This window comes from Sus scrofa, chromosome 15 (genome assembly GCF_054392235.1).
Source record: "Sus scrofa isolate SSC_HxYL_T2T_F1_AM1 chromosome 15, Sscrofa_HxYL_maternal_Yorkshire_Landrace_v2.0, whole genome shotgun sequence".
NCBI lineage: Eukaryota > Metazoa > Chordata > Mammalia > Artiodactyla > Suidae > Sus > Sus scrofa.
In genome coordinates, this window is record NC_139397.1 from 30,086,415 (window position 1) to 30,100,859 (window position 14,445).

At 37.1% G+C, this 14,445-nt stretch overlaps 1 protein-coding gene across 2 annotated transcripts in view; it reads left to right on the plus strand.

Moving 5' to 3' along the window:
- Positions 1-2,790: 2,790 nt before the first annotated feature.
- The window catches only part of LOC146395767 (lactase/phlorizin hydrolase-like), a 58,121-nt gene continuing 46,466 nt past the window's right edge, over positions 2,791-14,445 (plus strand). Inside the window, exon 1 of one of the 2 annotated variants that reach the window (XM_085001327.1) lies at positions 2,791-3,844. In XM_085001327.1, the coding sequence (XP_084857453.1) occupies positions 3,205-3,844 (640 nt within the window). In that variant the 5' untranslated portion in view covers positions 2,791-3,204. The remainder of the gene's footprint in view (positions 3,845-14,445) is intronic. The other variant, XM_085001328.1, reaches the window with a different exon arrangement.

A 14,445-nucleotide genomic window follows, 5' to 3' on the forward strand; every position in this document is an offset into this window, starting at 1 on the left:
TACAGATAAAGGAAAATATGTTCCATAATTATAGATCAGAAGAATTAATATTTTTTGAATGTCCATATTACCCAAAGCAATCTACACTTCACTGCAATCATTATAAAAATTCCAATGTCATTTTTTCATAGAGACAAAACAATCTTAGCACTTGTACAGAACCACAGAAGACCCTGAATAGCAAAAGCATTGCTGAGAAAGAAGAAAGAAGCTAGAAGTAGCATGCTTCCTAATTTCAAACTATATCTCAAAGATACATTAACAGTATGGTATTGTCATGACAACAGACATATAGATCAGTGGAGCAGAATGGAAAGTGCAGAAATAAACCCACTCATACACAGTCAATTAATTTCCAACAAAAGAGTCAAAAATATCCAATGGGGAGTGAGTTCCCATTGTGGCACAGCGGAAATGAATCTGACTAGGAACCATAGGGTTGCAGGTTCAATCCCTGGCCTTGCTCAGTGCGTTGGGGATCCAACATTGCTGTGAGCTGTGGTGTGGGTTACAGATGTGGATTGGATCTTGTGTTGCTGTAGGCCAGCAGCTGTAGCTCCAACTGGACCCCTAGCCTGGGAACTTCCATATACCATGGGTGCAGCCCTAAAAAGCAAAAAAAAAAAAAAAAAAAAAAAAAAGCAATTTGGGAAAAGCAATCATTTCACTAAAAGGTGTTGGGAAAACTGGACAGCTACATGCAAAAGAATAAAACTGGACCACTCTCTTAGACTGTACACAAAAATTTAAATGGACTAAAAACTTGAATGTAAGACCTGAATCATAAACCTCCTAGGAGATAAAAGTAATGCAGTAAGCTCCTTGAAATGTCTTAGCAATGATTTTTTGGATTTGACACCAAAAGCAAAGGTAACAAAAGCAAAAACAGAATAAAACAAAAATCTGATTTTAAAATGTGGAGACGATCTGAACAGACATTTTTCCAAGGAAGAGGTACAGACTGCCAACACATACATGAAAGGTGCTCAACATAACTAATTATCATGGAAATGGAATCAAAACCAAAATGATATAATACACTTATTAAAATGAATATTATAAAAATGACAAAAAATAACAAGCGTGGGCAAGAATGTGGAGAAAAGGGAATCCTAGTGTACTACTGGTGAGAACCACTATGGGAAAACATATGGAGGGCCCTTTAAAAACTAAAAGTAGGAGTTCCCACTGTGGCACAGTGGGATAGGAATCCAACTGCAGCAGCTCAGGTCACTGCAGAGGCACAGGTTCAATTCTCAGCCTGGCACATGGGTTAAAGGATCCAACATTGCCACAGTTGTGAGTAGGTCAAAGCTGCAGCTAGGATTCAATCCCTGGCCAGGAAACTTCCATATGCCATGAGTGAAGCCATAGGAAAATACATAAATGAAACTAAACTAAAAATAGAACTACCATATCATCCAGCAATTCCTGGGTGTTGCCTCTGGGTGTTTATCTGAAGAAAAGGAAAATACTGACTCAAAAATATATATGTGGCTTGGATCCAGGGTTGCCATGGCTGTGGTGTAGGTCTGTAGCTGCAGCTGATTCAAGCCCTAGCCTGGGAACTTCCACATGCTGCAGGTGTAGCCATAAAAAGGATAAAAACAAAACAAAACAAACAGATAAAACAAAAAGAAGGAAATCTTGCCATTTGTGACAACAAGGATGAGATTGGAGAGCAGTATGCTAATAAATTTTTTTAAAAACTGAACTCGTAGATAAAGAAAACAGATTAGTGTTGCCAGAGCAGAAGGTGGCGAATGGGTGAAGTGGATAAAGGTGGTCAAATGTACAAATGACTAATTATAGAAGTTCTCATTGTGACTCAGAAGGTTACAAATCCAACTAGTATCCATGAGGATGTGGGTTCAATCCCTGGCCTCACTCAGTGGGTTAAGGATCCAGCATTGCTGTGAGCTGCGGTATAGGTCACCAACATAGCTCAGATCCCGTGTGGCTGTGGTTGTGGCATGGGCCTATCCCTGCCTGGAACTGTCATATGCCACTGTAAAAAGAAAGAAAGAGAGAGAGAGAGAGAGAGAGAGAGAAAGAAAGAAGAGAAGAGAAGAGAGGAGAAGAGAAGAGAAGAGAAGAGAAGAGAAGAGAAGAGAAGAGAAGAAAGAAAACTGGAAGGAAATGTAACCTAGCAGGACCTATTGGGTCTTCTCAGGACAGGCCCTCCCATGTTTTCTGCCTACCTCTCATTTCTAGAAAACCTTTAGCCTCCAAGACCTTTCCTGAGTTCCAAAGAGTGAAATTAATCAGGGAACTGCGATATGCAGAAATAAAGGTAGGTCAAACCAGACAAAATAATAATAGTTTAGCCATTAAACAAAGCCAAGGACATTTAGTTTCTCCTCAAGGACTATAGATAATATTCTGAGGCATATCCTTTGAGCTGTTTTACAGATACTGAAACCTCCACCCAGGCAGAAAAAATTAACTGCATACTGACCACAAGCACATACACCCCAGACAGGTTGGAACCAGGTGGCTGATGGTATTAACTTCTGACTGCTTACGACTTTGATCATAAGACTGTCTACAAGCTGATCTTGTACTCTGAAACCTTATCCCTCACCCTATCTTTAAAAACCTTTCCCTAAAAGTCATCAGAGTTTAGGCTTTTTGAACATTAGCTGCTTTTGCTACTTGTTTTCTCCCACAGTGAACACTGTACTTTCCTTCACCACAACCCAGTATTAGTAGATTGCCTTTAACGCACAGAAGTAAGTGGACTCAATTGGTCCAGTAACAAAAACAGTGTTGAAAGTGCTTACCCTAGGAAGGGGAGGGGGGAACTAGAAAGTTTTCACATATATATTTATATTGTTTGAATCTTTTACAACCTGTGTTCATTTACTTATTTTTAAAGGAGGAAAAAACTTTGGTGAGGACCTAACTTGTGTTCCGCTATGTAAACAAATTTTAAGATAATTTGTAAGTAAGACAAAAATGTGGACAAGTTTTTTCCTTCAGATGCTTTCCATTTCCTCTGCTTAAATTGTGTGAGAAGTTTGAGGTTTTTGTGCTATCTTTTATGGTTTTTAAATTTTTTGATATTTCATTGAACTATGTACTAATTTTATTATCACAGATAACCCAGTTACATATTAAGTGTTAAAAATCACCTAGTATTTTACAACCTCAGTTGTAGTTATAAAGTAAGTATTCCACATACCTCCTAACAGTTCCTTGAAGATGGAGCTGGCTTGGCATTTAGTCTCTATTGTCCTCCTAAGTTTTTCTTGCTGGGGATTAGACTGGGAATCTGATAGAAACTTCATTTTAGCTGCTGGTCCTCTAACCACTGACTTGCTATACGACCTGAGGGGTCCACTGGGACACCAGGATTCTCACCTTGGAGCAGGAGACAAAGGTATTTATGTGTGTCGCCAGCCACTGCCTGCTTTCTTGCCAGAGTATTTTAGCAGTGTTCGTGCCAGTATGATCACCCACTATAAGGTATTTCTACCTTGGGCACAACTTCTCCCAGAAGGAAGCTCCAAGAACCCAGACAAGAGAATGGTGCAGTGCTACCGGCAACTCCTTGAGGCCCTTGAGACTGCTCAACTTCAGCCCCTGGTGGTCCTGCACCACCAGACCCTCCCTGCCAGCACCGTCCAGAGAAGTGAGGCCTTTGCTGATCTCTTTGCTGACTATGCCTCCTTCGTCTTCCACTCTTTTGGGGACCTAGTTAAGATCTGGTTCACTTTTAGTGACTTGGAGGAGGTGATAACAGAACTTCCCCACCAGGAATCAAGAGCGTCACATCTCCAGATCCTCGCTGAGGCCCATAGAAAAGCCTATGAAATTTACCACGAAAAATATTCTTCTCAAGGTGAGTACACATGACCCTGGTTGCTGACCCACTGCCAGTCTTCATGGCCCACCTTCCCCACCCTCCTTAAAGCAGGACTCAGCAATTCTTCCCACTTACCTTCATCAATCCCTTCTTCTCTATTCATCAGTGAAAAATTAATACTGTGCCAAAGATTTCCCAGTGGAGGTACATAGGTGGGGGTGGCTTATAATGGTCTTTTAGGTTCCCACTATGTGAGTAGATCATAAAGTTTAAAATATACTCTCATTTTTATACATAGTTTATTTAATTTTCACTATTAAAAATTTTTTTTGCATTGACCATTCCAATGCATAAATGCTTGTTTAATTTCTGAGAAATTATTTGGGATAGATTCTTAGAACTGAAATTCCTGGGTCCAAAAAATGTGTATTCCTTAAAACTTTAAATCATGTTGCTAAATTATTTTCCAGAAAAGTCAGAATAGTTTATACTAACAGTTATAAAATTGTTCTTCTGACCCTACTCAGCCTGTTTTCAATGACGTAATTACTTTTATCGTTGGTGTCAAAATGGAAACAATCCATAGCCAATCTACAATAAGAATAGAAGATAGTTTTATTCGAACCAAACTGAGAACAATATCCTGGGAGGCAGCCTCTCAGATAGCTATTGAGGAACTGCTCCAGAGAAGCCTGGTTTTCATTACAGTTTTACATTTTGTCAGAACAAAGAACATCAACCATAACAGGGCTGCCTTTCTTCAAAGTTTTGAAAAAAGACAGATTAGCATATACACAAGCAATTCAGTATGGTCTTGCTGCCTGGGAAGGAAGCCTTATCATCCATGTGGTGCTAGCATTGATATTCCAGGCAGGGAGGCATTCATTTCTATTTTCAAAATGGGCATTCTTTACAACTTCATAATGCACTCTATTCTTCAGTGGTTAAAGAAGGTATATAATGTATGTTTATAAACCACAAAACAAGCCGTTCTAGTTAGCATAAAGTTAAATCATGTATAAGCCAGAATAAATTCTCTATGCCTCAATACATGAAAATTTCTTCTGTCATTAGTATTTTGACAGCTGAAAATTAATATCTCCTTATATTTTTTATTTGCATGTATTTGATTATAGAGCAATTAAACACTTTCTTCATGTTTAAAAGAAAATCAAGCAAGGTAAGAAAGAGTGTGAGTGTGGTGCAGCTGTTTTAGAAATTGTTGTCAAAAAGACTGTCCTCAGGCCACCTTTTGAGCCAAGTGGAATGAGGGAGGGAGCAACCATGGGATCTGGAGGATGGCAGGCCTTGGGATAAGTGCAAAGCCCTGGTGAGGGAACGGTAAGAGGTCCTGCCAACAGTGTCATGAACTGTAGAGCGTGGAAGATGAGGAGATGCCAGAGTAGAAACTGGATTCTTTGGAAAACCTATCATAGGGTGAGTGAGAAAATAAATGAATGTTTGTTGTTGTTGGCTTTTATAGACATATAAATATTTATAATTGTTTATATGATATAGTATTTATATATAATTATATTATTGTACTATATTATATATTTAATATATATTTATTGTATTATAACATGTTTATATAATATATAATATATAGATAAATGTTGAAGCTTTGAGTAAAATGAATTTTGAAGGAAGGCAAAGCTGAACTTGGATCATTTGAAATAAAGGGAAATCTATCTTATTTGAGGACAGATTCCATAGAATTATTTAAATTATAAAACTAGATGTACATGTTTATAGAAAACTATATATACTGTATGTGCATGTTTATTAAAATGTGTTGCACATCTCATTTTTAATCTCCACTGGGTTACTAAACACTATTTCTCTCTCTCTTTTTTTCTTTTTTTTGTTTTTTTTTTAAGGCCACACCTGTGGCATATGGAAATTCCCAGGCTAGGGGTTGAATCAGAGCTGTAGTGCTGGCCTGCACCACAGCCACAGCAACACCAGATCTGAGCCGCGCCTGTGACTTACACCACAGCGTATGGCAACAGAGTATGGATCCTTAAGTCACTGAGCAAGGCCAGGGATCAAACCTGTATCCTCATCGATATCAGTCTGGTTCGTTACTGCTGAACCACAATGGGAACTCTATTTCTCTTTTAAAAACATATTTCCCTTCTCTTCTTTTTCTGTTCATTCTTCCCATTTTTCATTTCATGTTTCATCAGTGTCGATAGATTATCTGCCCTCAATATAATGCAGGATGCAAAATAAATCCTCTTTTTTATTCCAAAAAATAGTTTTCCATCTTTCTCTCTCTCATTCTCCCCTCCCTTTTCAGTGCGATCCTATAGTTTTGTTGTTTTTTGTAAAATATATTATTTAATATACACAAGAAAGATATATAACATATGTTGGTTAAAAGCAAAATACTATAACTGTTCAAAGGTAGGGATATTGAATAATACACCCCAAACCGAGAAGGAACTTTGAGACTGGAAAACAAAGCAGACAGCTCCATAAAGTGCAATCATGACGCTTATTGTGGATAACTTATATACAGGTGAGACCTAAGTGAACAGTGATCCAGAAGCATTCTCAGCTGCCCTCCGAACTGCTGAAAGGGTTTCAGGGGAATTTAGAAAGGCCTAAGCTAAAGGTAGAATCTGTCTATTAAAAAAGAAGCATGTCTGACAGGAACAAGGTTTTTTCCTCCTCCCTTAGAGGGTCTATTGCCCATTATTCCTCATGGACCTTTAACCACCTGCATTACCAAAAGGACATTCTAATAATACTAAAGACCACTGAATCATATTCTTCAAGGGATGAATTTTATGATATATCAAATGTATTACAATTTTAATGTTAAAAAAATAAATGGGAGGTTGAGGATTTATAAACAAAACAAACAAACCATCTACAAATACCTCTACAAATACATCTACTTGTATGTTCTTCCTTATCTCAGCTCCCATTCTCCACCCTACCCCAGGTTACCACTATGCTAAATATTCTGTCCATCTTTTATTCCTTTATGACTTTTCCTCCCATTTGGTGTCTGCAATAACTTAATGGTACAACGCCAAACATTTTAAATAAAAATATTTTAATTACAGAAAAGGTGGTATTTTAGCAAATAAATTTTAGCAAAAACATTCCCTGTGTTTAAAAATACGTTTAAAAATTAAATTCCTGCTGTACAGTGGGAAATTTTTTTTAATTTAAAAAAATTAAATTCCCTTTTATTGCTGATTAAAAAATGAGCAATGTGAAATGTAGTTCTGCTTTTTCCCTACGAATTTTTTAAATAAGGGTATGATCCTTAGATAGTGAAATGCACAGACCTTAATTTTACAGTTTGATTAGTTTTGAAAAACATGCACATCCCTGTAACCCATACTCTTATCAAGATATAAGACATTAACACCTACGAAAATCCCTTTCCCAATCAATAGTATCCCTTCGTAATGAATCTCTACCTCCAGGAACAACCACTGATCAGATTTCCATTAGCACAAATATGAATGAAATCATACAGCACTTGATTTTTGTGCTTGTCTTGTTTCATTCAGCATGTTTGTGGAATTCATCCATTTTGTTGCTGTAATTAGTAATTACATTACTTTGGTAATTTGCTCTTTGTTTCTTTCAAGTCATATTCTATTGTGGTTGTATCAGAGTTGAGGGTCATTTGGGCTATTTTCAGTTTTTATGTATTATAGATAAGTTGCCATAAATATTCTTGTACAAGTTTTTGTATGAACATGCATTTTCATTTCTCTTAAATAAGTAGGTGGGAGTAGAATTGCTAGGTCATAGGGTAGAGATGTATTTGACTTTCTGAGAAACTACCAGTTTTCCAAAGCACTTGTTCCATTTTTCATGCCCACTAGCTGTGTGTGAGAGTTTCAGTGGCCTCACATCCTCACCAGTGTTTAGCATTTTCATCTTTTCTATTTTAGCCATTCTGATAATATTGCATTGAGATTCAGTCATTTTTAAAAGCATAACTTCTATCTCAAGTGCATATATGCTTAAACAATGTAGTATTCAATTTTGCTTGGCTTTGTTTTGAGCACCATGAAAAAGTATTATACTTTTTGTAGTCCTCTAGAATATCCCTTTTTTTGCAAACAAAATTGTTTCTAAGGTTTATTCACAGTGTTGAATCTTCTTTTCACTGATATATAGTATTTCATTGTGTGACTAAGCCACGTTTTATTAATTCATTATCCTGCTTACAGTCATTCTCATTGTTCTTAACTTTTGCTGTTTTGAATACAGCTGTTATGAACATTCTTACACGTGTTTCTTTCTATACATGTTCTAGAATTTCACATGTGTGTTAATACACATGTGATTGCTAATTGCAAATGTTTAGCTTTAGGAGATAAAGTAAATGGTTTTCCACTGTGGTTGTACCAATTTACATTTCCTTGGGCAATGTATGAGTTCTTGTTGATCCCATCCAATATTTGTAATTGCCATAATTATAAACTTTGCCAATCTAATGGATTTTAAAATTTATCTTTATGATCTCACTTACCTGATTCCTATTCAGATTGAGCAGGTTTTCATGGGTTTATTATATATTTGTTTATTATATATTTGTTTCCTCGCCTATAAATTTTTATGTCCATTATCTATTAATACATTGACTTGCTGGAGTAATTTATGCATTCTTTAATTTGTATTGGTTATATGTGATGATAATATTTAAAAAATTTTTCTCTTTCTTTTGTTTTTTCAATCTTTTTATGGAGTCTGATGAACAGAATTTCTCTTAACACAAACTTATCAATCTTTTCTTTGGGTTGATTTTTTTGATATATTTTTATTGGCACTTGTTATAATTATTTAAATTCATTTCTTCATTGTTTATAATTTCTAGTTTCCAAATGTTTTTACCCCTTTCCCCTCCCCTGGTGAAACTTGAAGTTCTTAGGTAGTTATGTATCTTTTCCTCACCCAATTTGGAGGAGGTCATTTTGTGTCATTGCTATGATATTTCTTAATGATTTAGGAGCAATCATTAAAAAGTCAGAGATGGAGTTGGCTGGTGAACTAACAGGATTCTGCATTTTCACTGCTATGGCTCAGGTTTAATCCCAGGACCAGGAACTTCAACATGGCACAGGCACAGCAAAAAAAAAAAAAAAAAAAAAAAAGTCAAAGATAATCTGAAAAACTGAGAACCATTCTTAGTTTGTAAGAATTTTTTTCCTTTCTAACAAAGTTTTTAAAAAGTAAAACTTTATTTTTTAGAATAGGTTAGATGTATAGAAATATTGACAGGTGATTAGGTTCCTATATGTCCCTCTTCCTTAACTTTCTCCTAATATTAACATCTTACATTATTATGGTATATATGTTATAATTAATAAACCAACATTAATGCATTAGTATTGTAATTATTAAATAAGTCCATTTTTTACTCAGATTCCCATAGTTTTTCCTGAATGTCTTATTTCTATCCCATCATTTCATCTTGGATACCATATTACATTTAGTTGTCATGTCCCTCCTTAGGTTCCTCTTATCTGTGACAGTGTCTCAGAACTTCTTTGTGTTTGAAAAGTAGTAGATGGTTTTGAGTAGTCTTGGCCAGGTATTTTGTAAGGCACCCCTTTTTACAAAGTATTTCATTGAGATACAAATACCATGCGTTTACATACCATGCAATTCACTCACAGAAAGTGTACAATTCAGTGAGGTTTTAGTATATGCACAGATGTGTACAACCACCACCATTGTCAATTTAGAATACTGTCATCAGCTCAAGAAGAAATCTTGCATCCTCTAGCTATCACCTTCTTATCCGCTCATTTTCCTCCCCCATCCTAGCCCTAAGCAACCACTAATTTACTTTCTATCTCTGTAGATTTTTGTATTATTTCTTTGGAATGAAATAATATAATATATAGTCTTTCATGACTGCTTCTATTTGGGATTTGCTTTGTGTTTTCTTTATGGTTAGACTGGGATTATGAGCCTGACGGGGGAGGATCACAGATTATATGCCATTTCATCATGTCGCATTAACTGTATATGCCATCAACATAATTTATGACTGTTGCTGTTAACCTTGATCATCTGGCTGAGGTAGGGTTTGTCAGGTACCTCCACTGTAAAGTTTCTCATTTTTCCTCCTCTCCATAATGTACTCCTTGGAAGGAAGTCACTATACATAGCCCCTGCTTAAGGAGAGAGAGTTATGCTCCCTCTAATACTTTTTAAAGTTCTTTTATTTTTTTAAATGATTTTTATGTTTTCCATCATAGCTGGTTTACAATAAAAGTTTTTTTTATAAACTAAGCAAAAGACTAAAAATTACAAATCACTGTTGAGAGAAATTAAAGAAAACAAAAATTAGTGGAAACACATCCCTTATTCATGGACTGAAAGGCTTAATATTGTTCAGATCACAATGCTACCCAGAGTGATCTACACATTCAGCGAAATCCCTATCAAAATATCAATGACTTTTTATTTTGCAAAAATATAAAAATCCATCCTTAAATACATATAAAATCTCAAGGGACCCCAAATAGCCAGAATGATCTTGAAAGAGAAGAACAGGGTTGGAGGACTACATTTCTTGACTTCAAAACTTATTATAAAGCTACAGTCATCAAAACAAGGTGATACTGGCCTAAGGATGGATATATGGACCAATGAAATAAAATATAAAGCCCAGAAATATACCTCACCTATACAGTCAAATGATTTTCAACAAAAGAACCAAGACCATTCAATGGAGGAAAAAGTCTTTTTCACAAATGGTCCTGGGAAAACTGAATAACACATATGCAAAAGAATGATGATGGTCCATTATCTTACATCATATACAAAAATTAACTCAAAGTAGATGAAAGACCTAAATATAAGAGCTAAAACTATAAAACTCTTAGAAGAAAACATAGCAGGAAAGATTTTATGACACTGGAGTTGGTGATGATTTTTTTAGCAATGACACTAAAAGCATAAGCAACAAACCATAAGGTAGATACATTACACTACATCAAAAGTTAAAACTTTGGAGCATCAAAGGACCCTATCCAAAACAAAGGACACTATCAACAAAGGGAAATATAGTCCATAGGATGGGAGAATATATTTACAAATATATTTGGTAAGAGATGAATATCCAAAACATCTGAAGAACTCTTAACAATACCAAAACAAAAAAGCCTGTTTAAAAAAAACGGGCAAGGACTTGAACTGACATTCCAAAAAAGAGGCCAATAAACAAAGAACACAGGAGAAGATGCTCTATATCAACCAATGGTCATTAGGGTGCAAATCCAAGCTAAAATGAGACACTATCTCATACACACTATGATAGCTTTTTTTTTTTTTTTTTTTTTGTCTAGGGCTGCATTTGCAGCATGTGGAAGCTCCCAGGCTAGGGGTTGAACCGGAGCCACAGCTGACAGCCTCAGCAACGCCAGATCTGAGCAGCGTCTGCCACCTATACCACAGCTACTGACAACACCAGATTCTTAACTCACTGAGCAAGTCCAGAGATTGAACTGGCATCCTCATGGATACTTGTAGGGTTCTTAACCCACTGAACCACAAAGGAAACTCCTGGTGGCTAATATTTTTCATTTTTAAAATTTTATTTGTTTATTTATTTATCTCGTCTTCTGTTCTTTTAAGGCCACACTCGCGGCATATATGGAGGTTCCCAGGCTAGGTGACTAATCAGAGCCGTAGCCACCAGCCTACGCCAGAGCCACAGCAATGCCGGATCCGAGCCACATCTGTGACCTACACCACAGCTCATGGCAATGTCGGATCCTTAACCCACTGAGTGAGGCCAGGGATAGAACCTGCAACCTCATGGCTCCTAGTCAGATTTGTTTCTGCTGCGCCACAATGGGAACTCCAGCTGATATTTTTTAAATGCACAGAATCCCAAATGTTGCTGAGGATAGGGAGAAATTATAATCCTTTTGCATTGCTAGCCAGGATATGAATGGTATAGCCACTGTGGAAAACTGTATGACAGTTTCTCAAGAATTAAACATAAAGTTACCATATGATCTAACTCTTGTGGGTATATATTCAGTAGAATTGAAAGCAGGGACTTGAACAAACATTTGTATACTCATTTTCATAGCAGCATTATTCACAATAGCCAAAATATAGAAATAACCCAAATGCCCCTGCAAGGATGCATGGATAAACAAAATGGGTAAACATAATACATTCAGTGGAATTATTCATTTAATATTTAATGTTATTTTTAAAATGAAATTCTGACACATTTCACAACATAGATGAGATTTGAGGACATTATGCTCAATGAAATAAGCCAAACACAAACAAATATTTTATGATTTGACCTATATGGGGGACCTAGAATAACCAAATGTACAGTAACAGCAAGTAGAATAATCGTTAACTAGGTACTGGGAGGAGGGAGAAATGGGAGTTACTGTTTAGATATACAGAGTTTCAGTTTGAGATAATGGAAGTTTTGGAGGTGAATGGTGGTGACAGTTGCACAACATTGTGGATGTACTTCAAGCCACTAAACTTTTTTAATGGTAAATTTTATGTTATATGTTTTTACCCCAATTTTTGCAAAGTTCTTGTCTAATCTTTCTAAGTGTGTTAATATAAACCTCCTCTTGATGTGTTCAGTGTGCTACCATGAGAAGGATACAAAAGAAGATTCTTGGGAGAGAGTTGGAGGGAGGGAAGAGAGTGAACATCACTCTCACAGGAGGAGTAGAGTTGCACCCAGCATCCTCCACTTGCACAACACTGGGTCACAGTCTAGGGCAACACTAGTCGCCCCAACAACCTCTTGAAGCACTGGCAGTGCAGTACTGGCCAGATTACTTTTATTGAAGCATTTGGGACCACAGGGAAAGGAGCAAATGGAAAGGGGCTATTTTTGTGTGGACAACAGCAATGGTTTTTGAATGAATGAATCGAGGTTATCCTTAGTGAGGTCTAGTCATGCCTGTGAGGGGCATGAACTCACACAGTGCTATGCAGTGATGTTCTACACAGGCTTAAAAGAGTTAATTTTCAACCCATAGCAAATACTGGCTTTGATTTCTGAGGACAAGAACCCTGATCTTTAACCATATCCAGCACAAATAACAAGATAAATTATCTTAAGCCAGAGCAATTACCACATCCCCCTTTTCAGTTACATAGAAAATGTGAACTGCAACCTAAAAGAATCTAGCTTTGAGTAATCTGCATTTTACATTATTTTAAGAAGTATGGTTTGTGCATGCACTGGGAACAAGTTGGGAACTGTATTTGGAAGTTTAATTATTTTGTATGGTATGAAAATTTCTGGAATTTCTGATACCTCTGTTCACTCTAACTCTAAAAAGATCTTGGAAAATCAAACAGAAGTGATTTATCAGTCAGTGGTGCTTGGGGATTAGCTGTACGTTTTGTGTCATGGCATTGATCTAGAGATGATACAAAATTGTACATTTTTAAATGTTCAGCACAGGTTGAGAAATATGTTCTATATGTGCTGACACAGTGGTAGACTAAAGCATGGAAATCTGTGGGAGGTGAAATGGCTCCATCAGGCACAATCATTGAATAACTGGAAAATAGCATTATCTTATCAGAATAAGGACTAAATGTCTCTGAGTGATATTCCCTGCTCAGAGGATTTCAAAGTTCCATTATGCTTATCAAAGTGAGCACTTTGGTAATTGGCAGTGGTTGTTGGTAGATTCATTGGCTGGGGAGATCTTTCCCCTGTAGAGAATGTGGATGTAGAAATGAAGTCAGAAATATATAGCCTTACCGGAGTTCTTGTTGTGGCACAGTGGAAATGAATCTGATTGGGACCATGAGTTTGTGGGTTTGATCCCTGGCCCCACTCAGTGGGTTAAGGATACAGCATTGCCATGAGCTGTGGTGTGGGTCACGGATGTGGCTCAGATCTGGCTGTGGCATAGGCTGGCAGCTTTAGCTCCGATTCCACCCCTAGCCTGGGAATCTCCGTATGCTGTGGGTGCAGCCCTAAAAAACAAAAAGAAAAAGAAATACAGTCCTTCAATTTAAGTCTCAAACTCTGCTTTTATTCCATTTTTGTTTACTCTTTCCAAAGCACAAATCTGAACACATGCTGTGCACTCAGTCTGCACCTTGTTATTTGGAGGAACTAGTTTAAGTTTTGCTCCTCAAATAGCACACAATCCAGCAGGAGAAAAATAATTAAGTGAATCGTAGAGTCAGATGACACTGCCAACAAGTCCATAGTAGCATGTCTCCCACAGCAGTCTAAGCACCACTGTATCAGAGACACCCAGGCAGCATGTTAAAAGGCACTCCTGGGCCCACCCCAGTCTCCTGATAGGCAGACCAGGTGATTCTGATGCACACAGGCTTGAGCAGCACTGTTAGGTGATCAAGTGTCAATGCAAGTGGGTAAAAGCTGCACATTTTATATCTCCTTTGTGTTCCCCTCACTGTGCAGTAAGGGTCATACAGTTAATAAAGACAAGTAGCAGAGGTCCCCTAGAGCACCTTGCCTTTCAAAAGTCTCTCCCCACGTGAAACCCTTAGCTGTTTAGACCAGAAGTTCCTAAGCTTTGGTGTGTATCAGAATCACCTGGAGAGCTAATAAAGCACGCAGAAGCCAAGCCTCATTAGGAACTCAGGAGGTGGTTCTCTCCTTTCTGCCT